This window comes from Typopeltis vanoorti, chromosome 13 (assembly GCF_054136105.1).
Source record: "Typopeltis vanoorti isolate ZY-2024b chromosome 13, IOZ_Tvanoo_1.0, whole genome shotgun sequence".
NCBI classification, from domain to species: domain Eukaryota; kingdom Metazoa; phylum Arthropoda; class Arachnida; order Uropygi; family Thelyphonidae; genus Typopeltis; species Typopeltis vanoorti.
The window spans coordinates 3,772,313-3,786,025 of record NC_143561.1 but is presented as its reverse complement, the minus strand read 5'-3'; the positions used below and the strand labels follow the sequence as shown (position 1 = coordinate 3,786,025).

At 36.5% G+C, this 13,713-nt stretch overlaps 1 protein-coding gene across 1 annotated transcript in view; it reads left to right on the top strand.

The window, feature by feature from the left end:
• Positions 1–13,713, top strand: part of cactin (cactin, spliceosome C complex subunit) — a 207,379-nt gene that overhangs the window by 34,318 nt on the left and 159,348 nt on the right. Inside the window, exon 5 of the mRNA XM_090402413.1 lies at positions 12,515–12,568. Coding sequence (XP_090258539.1) covers positions 12,515–12,568 — 54 coding nt within the window. The remainder of the gene's footprint in view (positions 1–12,514; positions 12,569–13,713) is intronic.

Here is a 13,713-nt window from a genome sequence, read left to right as displayed (position 1 = left end):
ACGCATTCCTGGATGCAGACAATGTCAAGTTCTTTCCTAATATCCTCGTTTTTAATATGATATTACCATTGATGCCATCTGTTCATGCCTATAATCTTTCTCAGGACTCTCATATCTGTGGTCTCTTGTCTTTGGTCAAGTGTTTTATTTCTGACCCAGCTCTCAGATCCATAAGTTAAAACTGGTTTGAACACTGTCTTGTATACAGCTAATTTAGTGTTCCGACTAATTTCTCTCTTATTCCATATGAATTTATTCAATTGACTTCCCACCATGCCAGCTTTGCTGATTCTGTTGTCTATTTCTATATTTAATTTACCATCTTCACTAAAAATCGTGCCTAAGTAGCTGAAATGTTTTACTTGTTCCACAGGTTCTCCATTCACAACACAGTTGACATTTTCAATGATTCTGCCTATTTTCATTGTCTTTGTCTTTTTATTGCTGACCTTCATACCATATCTATTACAACAGCTATTCAATTTAGTCAGAGAATCTTGCAGACTTGTAGCGGATTTATAACATCATCCGCATAAAGCAAAGAGCTGACATTAACATCTCCAATTTTGATATCATGTTTAATACCACTTTCCTTCATAATGTGATCCATGTAGATAATGAATAACAGAGGGGATAATGTACGTCCTTGTCTCACACCAGATTTAACATTAAACCATCTTCCTGTACTTCCTTCAAATTCTAACTGCTGACTTACAACTCAAATAAAGACTAAGTATTGCTTGATATAATGCCCCATTGACACCATATAACTGCAGCGTATTGAATGGCCTCTCTCTTGGCACCTTGTCATATGCCTTTTCCAAATCGACAAAACTTAAATACAGATCTTTATTATATTCCCATGCTTTCTCGACTATTTGTCGTAAAGTGAAGATCTGATCCTGACAGCCTCTATTTGGCCTGAATGCAGCTTGTTCTTCACCAAGCTTTCCTTCCACAATTCTTCTCAACCGTTTCTCAAGTATACTTGCATAGATTTTGCCAGGAACACTCAGTAGGGAAATACCTCTGTAATTCTCACAGTCAGTTTTATTTCCCTTTTTATATATGGGTACTATTAGAGCTCTACTCCAATCATCGGGAATTCGTCACTCTGTCCAGGCTTTCTGAACTATGCAGTGCAGCCACTGTGAGACTCTTATACCACCATACTTCAGCATTTCTGGTCGAATATCATCTACTCCTGCTGCCTTTCCACATTTCAAGCATTTGACGGCTTTTTCTACTTCAAGTATGGATATGTATTCCTGACTGCATGCCTGGTCAGCGTTTTTACCACTGTGCTGTCATCACTGCTTGTTTCATTTAGCAGTTTTTCAAAGTAATTACTCCATACCTCAAGGATATCTTTTTCTCCTGTTTTTCATGTCACCTTTATCATCTCTAACTCCTTTTACAGCACTTTTTCCTCCATTCCTAAGCTTCTTCAACAACCTCCAGAATATTTTGCCACCTTCTTGATATTTATTTTCTATATTCTTGCCAAAGTCCTCCCATGACTTTTGTTTAGCTAGTTTTACACAGTGTTTAGCATTCTTGCATTTGTCTCTATATTCTCTAAGAGCACAGCTGACTTATTTGACAGGAACTTTTGATATGCTTTCTTCTTTTCCTTCACTACCTCTTTAACTTCCTTTGTCCACCAGGGAGTTCTTATTTTTTTATCCTTGCTGACAACCTCACCACATGCCTCTCTGGCAGAATCAATCAATGTTTTCTTCAGAGTTTGCCACTGAATCTCCAAGGTTTGATTCCTGTTCTCAAACTCTTTCATTTTTTCTTCAATAATCTTTGTGTATTTTAGTCTACAGTTCACATCTGAGAGCTGCTCAACTTTTATTCGCTTTAAAACTTTCTTACATGTTATTCTTTTCAATATGAAATTCAATTTTATCCTGCTCAAGACTAAATACTGATCGCTTCCAATTTCAAATCCTCTGTACACTCTGGTGTCCTGCATCAGGGAGAAAACATTACTATCGACAATAACATAGTCAATGAGACTTTTCTTATTCCTAGCCTCTTCTCTCCATGTGAATTTGTGCACATTTTTATGTTGGAACATGGTGTTAGTAATAACCAGTTCATGTCCTGAGCAGAAATCCAACAGATATTTGCCATTATTATTAGCTTTGCTCTTTTCTCCAAATTTTCCCAAAATATTTTTGTATGTCTCACAATCATTTCCTACTCTGCTATTTAGATCCCCAACAAGGACCAACTTTTCCTTTTTCATTGTGTCAGTTGCTTTTTCTAAATCCTCAAAAAATTCCTCCACTTCTACCTTAGTAGAACCTTCTGTGGGACCATAGGCACAAATAAGTCTCACTGTCCAGTTCCCCATCCTCATATTTGCCCACATTACTCTACTTGAGACTGACTGCCATTCAAGAAGATTAGCCTCGTATTTTGTGTTGAATACTATGGCTACTCCTTCTTTTCTTCCCTTTTCTACATAAAAAATACACATTTCATAAGCAAAATTAAAAACATTACACTCAACGATCAAGATCTATTAGTCAGCGTTGACATAACTTACCTTTTCACCAATGTCCCAATCAATGATACTATCTTGCTCTTACAGAACATTTTTCCACACGACATTGTGCCCTCTTTGCTCACGTACTCCGCTCCGGGCATTTCGTGTGGCAAAACAATTTTTACCTTCAAAAAGAGGGTACAGCCATGGGCTCCCCCCCCCCCCCCCTCCCCCCAGTTGCTAACTTTTATATGGACGTCTTTGAGCAACGAGCTCTAGAGTCTGCGTGCCTAAAGCCCAAAATTTGGCTCAGATATGTCAACGATATCTTTGCCATTTGGCCATTGCCGCGAAGCACTAAATACATTCCTTGGCCACCTGAACAAACAACACAAACGCATCCAGTTCACCATTGAAATAGAAAAAAGCAACTCTCTTCCATTCCTAGACACACTCGTCACACATCTTCCCTCAGGCTGTCTCTCCTTCTCAGTCTACCGCAAGCCTACACACACAGGCCAGTACATACACTATCACCACCCAACACAAAAACTATGGGTTATAAGCACCTTTAAACACAGAGCTCAAACTATCTGTTCAAATGAACAGGCTCTTAACCAGAAATACGAGATCATCAACCATACCTTTATAAAAAATGGATACAATAAAAAAAACCATCTACAAGATCCTCCACAGAGATGCCACTAAAAACAGAAAAGATTTCAAGAATGCTATTGCCATACCATATGTTAGAGGCAATCCTGAAAAAGTAGAACACTACACAAATACAACACCAAAACCACCTTTAAACCCCCGAACAAAATTAAGACACCTACTCAGTTCTTCCAAGGATCCTCTGCCACACCTAGCCCACCCAGGGGTTTACAAAATACAATGCACATGTAACATACCATACATAAGGGAAACAGGGCGAACCATCCCAATCAAGAAGGATGAACACAAATGACATATTAAATACCTCCATTTTGGAAAAACCAGCCTTTTTGACCACTCACTCCAAACATACCACAGAATTGATTGGAAAGGTACCAAGTCGCTACACCGCACCAAAACCTGGTTCGAGAGGAAATTCAGAGGCATGTGAAATGCTCAAACATAATCCAAATCTGAATAAAAATGATGGGCTAACCATTCCAAGAATGTGGAGGACTGATCTGCAATCAACAACCACTAAGAAAAATCTTAATACAAGAAGACTTGTGAAGTTTTTTTTTTTTTTCCTCCCCTTGGAACATTCAACAGCAACCTGAACTATACAAATCCAGAAGAAAATGTTAGTATAACAATATGAACTGTACAATTCCAGAAGAATCTTAGTACAGAGGACTTTAGCAGAGTTTATTGTAGTTTTCATTTTTTGTTTTTTTATTATTTATTTATTTTATATATATATATATATATATATATATATATATTTTATCACTAGAGGTCAGAGGTCTATGGCTAAGAAAAAGATTAATTAACAATGTAGTTTTAACATGTTCGCTGCCACTCTACTCAGGTATAGTTTGTTACCGTATGCCAAGCAATTTCACTTCTTCAAGGTCAGTACGGATAATCTCGTTGCCGGTGGTAATCAACATACGAGTATATTTGTAGTTGGTTTGTGAGGCTCATATACTATCTACGAGTATACACACTTTCGCTGCCTAGCACCGCACGGCAAGCATTTTCACTTCTTCAAGGTCTGTACGGGTAATCTCGTTACCAGCAGTAAACATCATACGAGTATATTCGTAGTTGGCTTGTGATGCTCATATACCAACTATGAGTATATATACTCATAGTTGGCAGCAAAAGTGTTAATTTACCTTTATTAGAGTGCAACAGCATGTAGCTTGGTTCCTATACACACGTATCCTTCTGATGATGACCTCCATACAGGTACCAAAAGAGCAATTGTTATTTTATTAATAACTAGTAAAATAATCATTTCAACATGTATGTTTTGTGTCCCTAAATTCTTAAATATGAATGCTGATCACTGTGTAACCTTAAAAGAAAGGGTCATCTAAATATCATAATCCTGATATAATCTCTGTAACTTTTCTTTGCGCCATTTCCACATCATCTTTATTCCCATAGAACCCGATTAGGGTCTTATGGCGTTATAAAGAGGCAAAATGATTTCCTTTTCTTTACATGTGAAGAAAACATGTGAAGGTGCACTTCAACATTGCAATTATCCTCTGAGTTGTATTTGCAACTTTTGCTATATGAACTTCAAATTCCTATCCACTATTACACCAAGATCTCTAAGTTCATCAGTTTCTCTGGCATTTGTATATAGACATTACAAATTACCACCTAGCCTATTCTTATAATCAGATTTTCAAACACTAAGATTGTTGGAAAGTTAGATAAGAGCTAAAAATTGTTATCATTTTCCTACTCTAGCAACTCATAAAAATATCCCTTATAATTGTTATGGAGATGAACTGAAGGCACTAATAGAGCAATTTGATACAAGGTTTGCCGACTTCAAAAACAAAGACTCCACATTCACTATATTTGCTCATCCGATGGATGCTGATGTAAATAATGTGCCAGAAAACTTACAGATTGAACTTGAGCTTCAGGCGGATTTAGTGCTAAAATCACAATTTAACAACATTGCTTTGACAGATTTTTATAAATTTTATTTGTTGGAAGAAAAATATACAAATTTACGCGCCTTTTCAAGAAAAATCATTTGTCTTTTCGGCAACACACATATGTGTGAATAATTTTTTTCGAGGATGAAATACAATAAATCAAAAATTCGGACAAGAATAATGGAAGAAAACCTCGAAAATTCTATGTGATTATCCTTAAGTAATATTAACGTCAATATTGATAGTCTCGTAGTTGAAGTACATTAAATTGTTATGTCGTTCATTATATTATAAAATTTATGTAGAGCTTTATACCAAAGCATTATATTATAAATAAATGAAATACGAAGTAGCAACTTGTTTTAATTAATTTAATATTAATTTATTTTATTTAATAATTTGGTCCGGCCCTTGACTCGGAGACAGAATGATAATTTGGCCCCTGAACTAGGAAACGTTGCACATGCCTGATCTACAGTCTTTGAAGGAAGGGTCACAATTATTGAGCTTCAGAGAGATGACAGAAATGGCCAGAGATGGAACCAGATTGCAAACATTTGCACATAGGGTACTCAACTCTTCATCTGATGGATGAGAAAGAAGAATAAGTGAATCCAGATGAAAATACCATTGTGAAATTTCTTTAGCAGAGGTGAATTTTAGCATTTCCAATGTTTAACTGCCATTTTCATTATGAATCACAGGGTCTAATGCAAGCCTCATCACAAAGAATGGTGGCTATAAAAATAATAGTATTGTTCAAGAAGAGTCTGATTTTGTGGCACACTTTTACTCATTTACTCATTTGTTTCTGTTCATTACTGAAATCAGGGGAACTTATTTTGTACACACTTGGCTCAGATTTAATCTGAATTTATTTATTTATTTATTCGTATGGAGTTCTCTCCCTTTTCTCCCCCATCCCTATTGGGGCAAGTTGAGCCCCCTCATGGGGGGGTTAAGTATTTATGGCTGTAGATTTGTGTGTGTTCACGGGGCCGGTTTGCCTGCTTGCGGGATGAAAAACTCCAGATAAAACTGGGGGGGAAAAACCTGCTGTCCACGCCCAAGACCGGCTAACTTGGCTATGGCTGAGGAAGATCCTTAAGCTCCTCACATCGGCGACGGGAATCGAACCTAGGACACTCCTTCCCCAGGCATATGGTTGCGAAGTGCAAAATCGCTAGGCTAACCGTGCGGACATTTAATCTGAATGTAACAGTATGACGAACTTCTTTCAAATAACACATGTAACTTAGCTTCCAAGTGGTATTGACTGCATTCGGAGTTTTGTTTATAGTTGTTATTAAAGAGGGCACTAGCCCTCTTATGATAATATAACTAATATAAAGTAACTACTAAGTCCATATTTTTAGTAAATGTGCATGATATTACCATTCATTATTGCTAGTATTTTCTTTTTTTTGACTTTGCTACTAAGAATGTTATCATCATCATCATCAAATTCCTGCCATGTACCCTCAAGGGGTGTACAGGATATGATAGTACTACATGAAAAAAATTACATCATTATTAATTTCCTATCTACAATTTTCCTCCAAATCAGTCTGTTGCTTGTCAAGACTCCAACATTATCAGATCTTATATTTCTATCGTCTAAGGCACTTTGTACCGTATCAATCCACCTATATCTTGGCCTTCCTCTGGGTCGTTTTGCTGCCGACCTGGCAGAGAACACTTGTTTTGCTAATCTTTCCTCGACCATTCTGTTTAAGTGACCATACCACCTGAGATTAGCTCTGCTAACGCATTCCTGCATGCTGACAATGTCAAGTTCTTTCCTAATATCCTCTTTTTTAATATGATATTGCCATTGATGCCATCTGTTCATGCCTATAATCTTTCTCAGGACTCTCATATCTGTGGTCTCTTGTCTTTGGTCAAGTGTTTTATTTCTGACCCAGCTCTCAGATCCATAAGTTAAAACTGGTTTGAACACTGTCTTGTATACAGCTAATTTAGTGTTCCGACTAATTTCTCTCTTATTCCATATGAATTTATTCAGTTGACTTCCCACCATACCAGCTTTGCTGATTCTGTTGTCTATTTCTGTATTTAATTTACCATCTTCAGTAAAAATTGTGCCTAAATAGCTGAAATGTTTTACCTGTTCCACAGGTTCTCCATTCACAACACAGTTGACATTTTCAATGATTCTGCCTATTTTCATTGTCTTTGTCTTTTTATTGCTGACCTTCGTACCATATCTATTACAACAGCTATTCAATTTAGTCAGAGAATCTTGCAGACTTGTAGCAGATTTATTTAGAAGTATAACATCATCTGCATAAAGCAAAGAGCTGACATTAACATCTCCAATTTTGATATCATGTTTAATACCACTTTCCTTCATAATGTGATCCATATAGATAATGAATAACAGAGGAGATAATGTACATCCTTGTCTCACACCAGATTTAACATTAAACCATCTTCCTGTACTCATTCAATTCTAACTGCTGACTTGCAACTTAAATAAAGACTAAGTATTGCTTGATATAATGCCCCATTGACACCATATAACTGCAGCGTATCGAATAGCTTCTCTCTTGGCACCTTGTCATATGCCTTTTCCAGATCGACAAAACTTAAATACAGATCTTTGTTATATTCCCATGCTTTCTCGACTATTTGTCGTAAAGTGAAGATCTGATCCTGACAGCCTCTATTTGGCCTGAATCCAGCTTGTTCTTCACCAAGCTTTTTTTCCACAATTCTTCTCAACCGTTTCTCAAGTATACTTGCATAGATCTTGCCAGGAACACTCAGTAGGGAAATACCTCTGTAATTCTCACATGCAGTTTTATTTCCCTTGTTATATATGGGTACTATGAGAGCTCTACTCCAATCATCGGGAATTCGTCCCTCTGTCCAGGCTTTCTGAACTATGCAGTGCAGCCACTGTAAGACTCTTATACCACCAAACTTCAGCATTTCTGGTCGAATATCATCTACTCCTGCTGCCTTTCCACATTTCAAGCCTTTGATAGCTTTTTCTACTTCAAGTATGGATACTACTGCATGCCTGGTCAGTGTTTTTTACCACTGTGCTGTCATCACTGCTTGTTTCATTTAGCAGTTTTTCAAAGTAATTACTCCATACTTCAAGGATATCTTTTTCTCCCATTTTCATGTCACCTTTGTCATCTCTAATTCCTTTTACAGCACTCTTTCCTCCATTCTTAAGCTTCTTCAACAACCTCCAGAATATCTTATCACCTTCTTGATATTTATTTTCTATATTCTTGCCATGTCCTCCCATGACTTTTGTTTAGCTAGTTTTACACAGTGTTTAGCATTCTTGCATTTGTCTCTATATTCTCTAAGAGCACAAGCTGACTTATTTGACAGGAACTTTTGATATGCTTTCTTCTTTTCCTTCACTGCCTCTTTAACTTCCTGTGTCCACCAGGGAGTTCTGATTTTTTTATCCTTGCTGACAACCTCACCACATGCCTCTCTGGCAGAATCAATCAATGTTTTCTTCAGAGTTTGCCACTGAATCTCCAAGGCTTGATTCCTGTTCTCAAACTCTTTCATTTTCTTTTCAATAATCTTTCTGTATTTTAATCTACAGTTCACATCTGAGAGCTGCTCAACTTTTATTCGCTTTAAAACTTTCTTACATGTTATTCTTTTCAATATGAAATTCAATTTTATCCTGCTCAAGACTAAATAGTGATCACTTCCAATTTCAAATCCTCTGTACACTCTGGTGTCCTGCACCAGGGAGAAAACATCACTATCAACAATAACATAGTCAATGAGACTTTTCTTATTCCTAGCCTCTTCTCTCCATGTGAATTTGTGCACATTTTTATGTTTGAACATGGTGTTAGTAATAACCAGTCCATGTCCTGAGCAGAAATCCAACAGATATTTGCCATTATTATTAGCTTTTCTCTTTTCACCAAGTTTTCCCAAAATATTTTTGTATGTCTCACAATCATTTCCTACTCTGCTATTTAGATCTCCAACAAGGACCAACTTTTCTTTTTTCATTGTGTCAGTTGCTTTTTCTAAAGCGTCAAAAAATTCCTCCACTTCTACCTTAGTAGAACCTTCTGTGGGACCATAGGCACAAATAAGTCTCATTGTCCAGTTCCCCATTCTCATATTTGCCCACATTACTCTACTTGAGACTGACTTCCATTCAAGAAGATTGTTTAATTGTGATTGTTATTATATGGTGTTTCTACAGCAACGTTCATACACTGATGCATACAAGAAAAATGGTATTCAAGACTTGAATGTTCAAGGATATCAAAATGTGGGATTTAGTGTTATGTAGTGTGTTTAATCTATTCATTGCCGAGAGTGAATGGTTTGTGGTGCAGGAGCGGAGAATGTTTTGTGTTGGAAATGTTTTGTGAGCAAGTTCAAGAAATGTGAGTCACATTGAAAGTGGGAGAATGAAGTAATTAGTATTAAGGATGTAAGGCAGGGTTGTGAGAGTGTTGTTGAAAATGTAGTGGAAGCAGTGAATAATAGTGTACGAAATACAAATGAGAGTATGAAGTGGATGGAACCACTAATGTGGATGATGTGGTGAAATTGTGGAAAAAAATAGCACACTTTTACAGTCCTTTACAGGATGAAATGTGAGCTTGAGCACTTGGAGAAATGATTGGCATATGGTACCTCAGGAAGGAGAATGAAAAAAAAAGTGAATGGGGAAAGGTATAAAAGTGTGGGGAACTGGGAGTAAAGGAAAAGCATTATATGGGGATTCGATGATAAGAGATGTACTTAATGAGGAATTGATGAAAGCATGTTTCCCAAGTGCAATGATCAGTGTGATTTAGTGAAACTATTAGTTTACAGAAAGGAGAGGTGAAAGAGTTAATTGTTTTGGCAGGCACAAATGATTTGAAAGGTGCAAAATATGCAATGAGAGGGGATGGAGGTGTGGCTGATGGAACAGACATTAGAGGATGGTGTAATGCAGAGTGGAAGTATATGAGGGTGATTGAGGGTGAAGTGTTCCAGGGCTCTGCACTAGGGCTGTTACTGTTTAATTTGTATATTAATGATATAACAGAAATTTAAAGCAGAGATATTCAGTTATCAGTAGTTGATAAAGATGTAGATATCCTGCAGGATGATTTAAATAAATTGGCAGTGTGGGAAAAGGACAATGGTTGTCAATTTAATGTAAGCTAATGCACTTTAGGTTGAAAAGATTGCATACTTTGTATCGCATTGATGGCATGGGATTACAGGAAATTGACGAGGCTAGGGATCTGGGAGTGATGGTGGATAGAGGTTTGAATTTCAGAGGATGAACAGCTCCTTGATGGTACATATCAGGAAATTGATGATGTTGGAAGAATTGGAAAAATAGCTCATAGGATTACTTAGATGTTGAAGAACACATTGACAAGTAAAGGAAGTGGTATTATTGTCATCCCTCTTTATAAGGCTATGATTTTGCCACATCTTGACTATTGTGTATTTGGTCGCCTGGGTTTCTTGGAGACAGGAGGTGGTGGAGAGGATTCAGAAATGAGTGATTAAGCTGGTGTAGGTCTGTGGAATGCTCCCTGTGTGGATAGACTTAAATTATATAGGTTGCAGAGTTTATTTGGCAGGTGAGGAGAGGGAACCTGATCGAAACTTATAGGTTACTAAAGGAATTCTATAAGATTGACACAAAAGAAATTGTTCAGTACATGAAGAATAGGAGAAAAACAAGGAATCAAGGTCAATCCTGAAAATTGTATAAAAGTGTGTGGTTAGTAAGGCAGTGCAGACTAGGTTCTTTTCTTTGGAGGGTGGTGAACGAGTGGGATGATTTGTCAAAGGTAGTGAGTGCACCATTGTGCAAATAATGGTTAGCTCAGGTCTCTTGCGATGACTTGAATCCATGGTGATACGTGCATAATAAGAATAACAAAATACTGCAACTGGCTTGTCAATCCTCTTCTACAGAGTCCATCATAATAAGGATGGAGCATGAACCTTGGAAGAGAAGGCAGACCACTGCTAGAAGAAGAGGAAAGATTACTCTGTCCTTGAGTACTCTAATAGCATTGTTGAAGGAGAAAGAGGAGGAAGGCATAGGAAAATGAAAAAAGGTCAGGCTAGTCTATAGGCTATATTTCAGAAGTATAAGTATATTACATGTAGTAGCTTTGTTATTCCTGCACTCATTAGAGTGAGCCCTAAGGAACACAATATTAAATATAGAAATAGATAACATAATAAACAAAGCCAGTACAGTGAGGAGCCATAAGAATGAATTCATATAGAGTAAGAGAGAAACTGGCCAAAACACTAAACCAGCATTATGCAAGATCACATTCAAACAATTTTTATTTATAGGTCTGAAAGTTGGACTAGAAATAAAATGCTTACTCACATGAGTTCTAGGAGAGTGAACTGATGTATCGATGGCAGAATCATACAGACATATACATATATACATACATATTAGAAAGCATCTTGGCATCATTAACATTCAAAAATGTGGAAGCAGAACTGTACTGTAGAATCTTTCATGAATCTTCTCATTCATGAAAGTTTCTAAAAGTATAATACATTAATACCATAAGTGGGCTTTTTCATTTCATTTTTTTTTTTTCAATTTATTTTTTACATTATCCAGAAACCATATTCTAGAGATCAAACAAACTTTTTTCTAGTCATTTCAGGCTTCACACATAAAGATGATTGCAAAGATTCATGCCCATGGTGAGTTTCGATCTGCAGCCTGTTGGCTGGAGAGTCGGTATATTACTTGGCCAACCAGGCCTCAAATAGGAGAGGAAAGGTTAGCAAAACAGATGCTCGATGTCAGGATAATAAGAAATTGTAGTGCCTTAGGTGACAAAATGCTAATTTTTAAAATATTGGAGACCTGACAAATAACATTAATTTGGAAGAAAATTGTTATTAAGAATTTAGTAATAATGTGACTTAATTATTTAGTAGTCTTAGTATTCTATATATCCTCTCAAGGATATATGTCAGTGATTAACATTTCTGAGAGTTAGGCTAGAAATAAATTGATATTGTTAGTGGTATTTAAGAATGTGTAAGGATAACTGCTATACAGCCTTCTGAATGTAATGAAAAATGAATATTTCTTTTAAACATTTAAGAAAGAGGCAGAAAAGTAAGATTGATCAAATTAGAGGCTTAACAAATAAACCATTCTCTTCCAGTTTGGAAGAGAATTATTGTTAATAGGAAATTAAAACATGGTGCCTATGTATTATTAATTAGGCATGCTATTTTAATTTTTCCTTTTGATAAAGAAATACATTTAAATGAAGACTATCCTTTATGTATGTAAGATTTTAATTTTATATAAAGCATTCAATTTGATATTGTAAGTAGTTATTTCTGCTGATTGTGATGTGTTTGTGTTTTAAAGGAAGCCAAAGAAAGAAAACGAAAGGAACAAATGGGTTGGGATGAAGAATATATGGTAAGTTAAATTATATACTTATTACTGAGTGCAGTGTTTCGTATATAATTCTTTTCTTTACATGAATCTCATTCACAGAAGGTTTTAAACTTGTAGTGAATCATGGAAATTTAGTATCATGGATGTGCTGTGTTGGATAATCCAGGAACCAAGCTCTAGATATCAAATTTTTTCGAGCCACCTCATGTTGCTCATAAGCAGGATAGTGGTCTCGCAAGTGATGAAAATCATCTGTTGGGTATCCATGAATGTTTTCTTTATGTAATAGATGATTTTTATCCCCTGGATGATGCAGTTATCATATGATATAGCCATGAAAAGGGTTGGATAAACTCACAGCTGCTCTTGACATTTCTAGGCATTTGATCACGTCTGGCACTGTGGCCTAACTAGCAAATATGGATCTGCCTTCTACCCTTGGATTGTCAGGCAGTTGGGTTGCCAGCTTGCTTTGTGGCTATTCACTACATGTTATAGTTGACGGATTCCCCTCCTCGTATTTTCCCATTAATGTTGGTGTACTCTAAAGCTCTGTACTTTCACTCAAATGACACAAAAGAGTCATTTGTATGCTTCCTTCTGCACACGAATGATTTTTTCCCACTGACTGACCTTAAATCATATTATGATACCTCACTCCATTCCTCTTTTTTTATTTGGAAACCTAATAGTGCTCAATGGTTAGAGGCTTCAAGATCTTTCTTAACCAATGTCTTTGATCTCCATGCTATCCCTCAGTGGACTATGGATAACCTCATGAACTTCAGTGGTACCAAAACATCTTATCTCATCAGAAAGGCTTCACTTCCTCTTACTGTTGATCCAGATCTCCAAACAGGATCAGTTTCTCTTCATGGAATGGTTTATACTTTTAGTCTCTCATGGCTTAAACTCATCTTGCTGACTTCAGCTTCCAGAATGCTAAAGAGACTATTGAGCTAATTTCTCTTTTCTTTCATTCCATCATCTTTGTTTTTATGAAGAGTAGTACTCTCTATCACTGTCTTTCCTAAAATTCATGACTTATTTTTAATGGTATTAACAACACCAAACAATTTTATCAAAAGTTGTTTTATTAACTGCTTATACACTATATGATCAGAATTATCCGTACATCCCCTCTGTAATTTGTAAACTGACTGGGC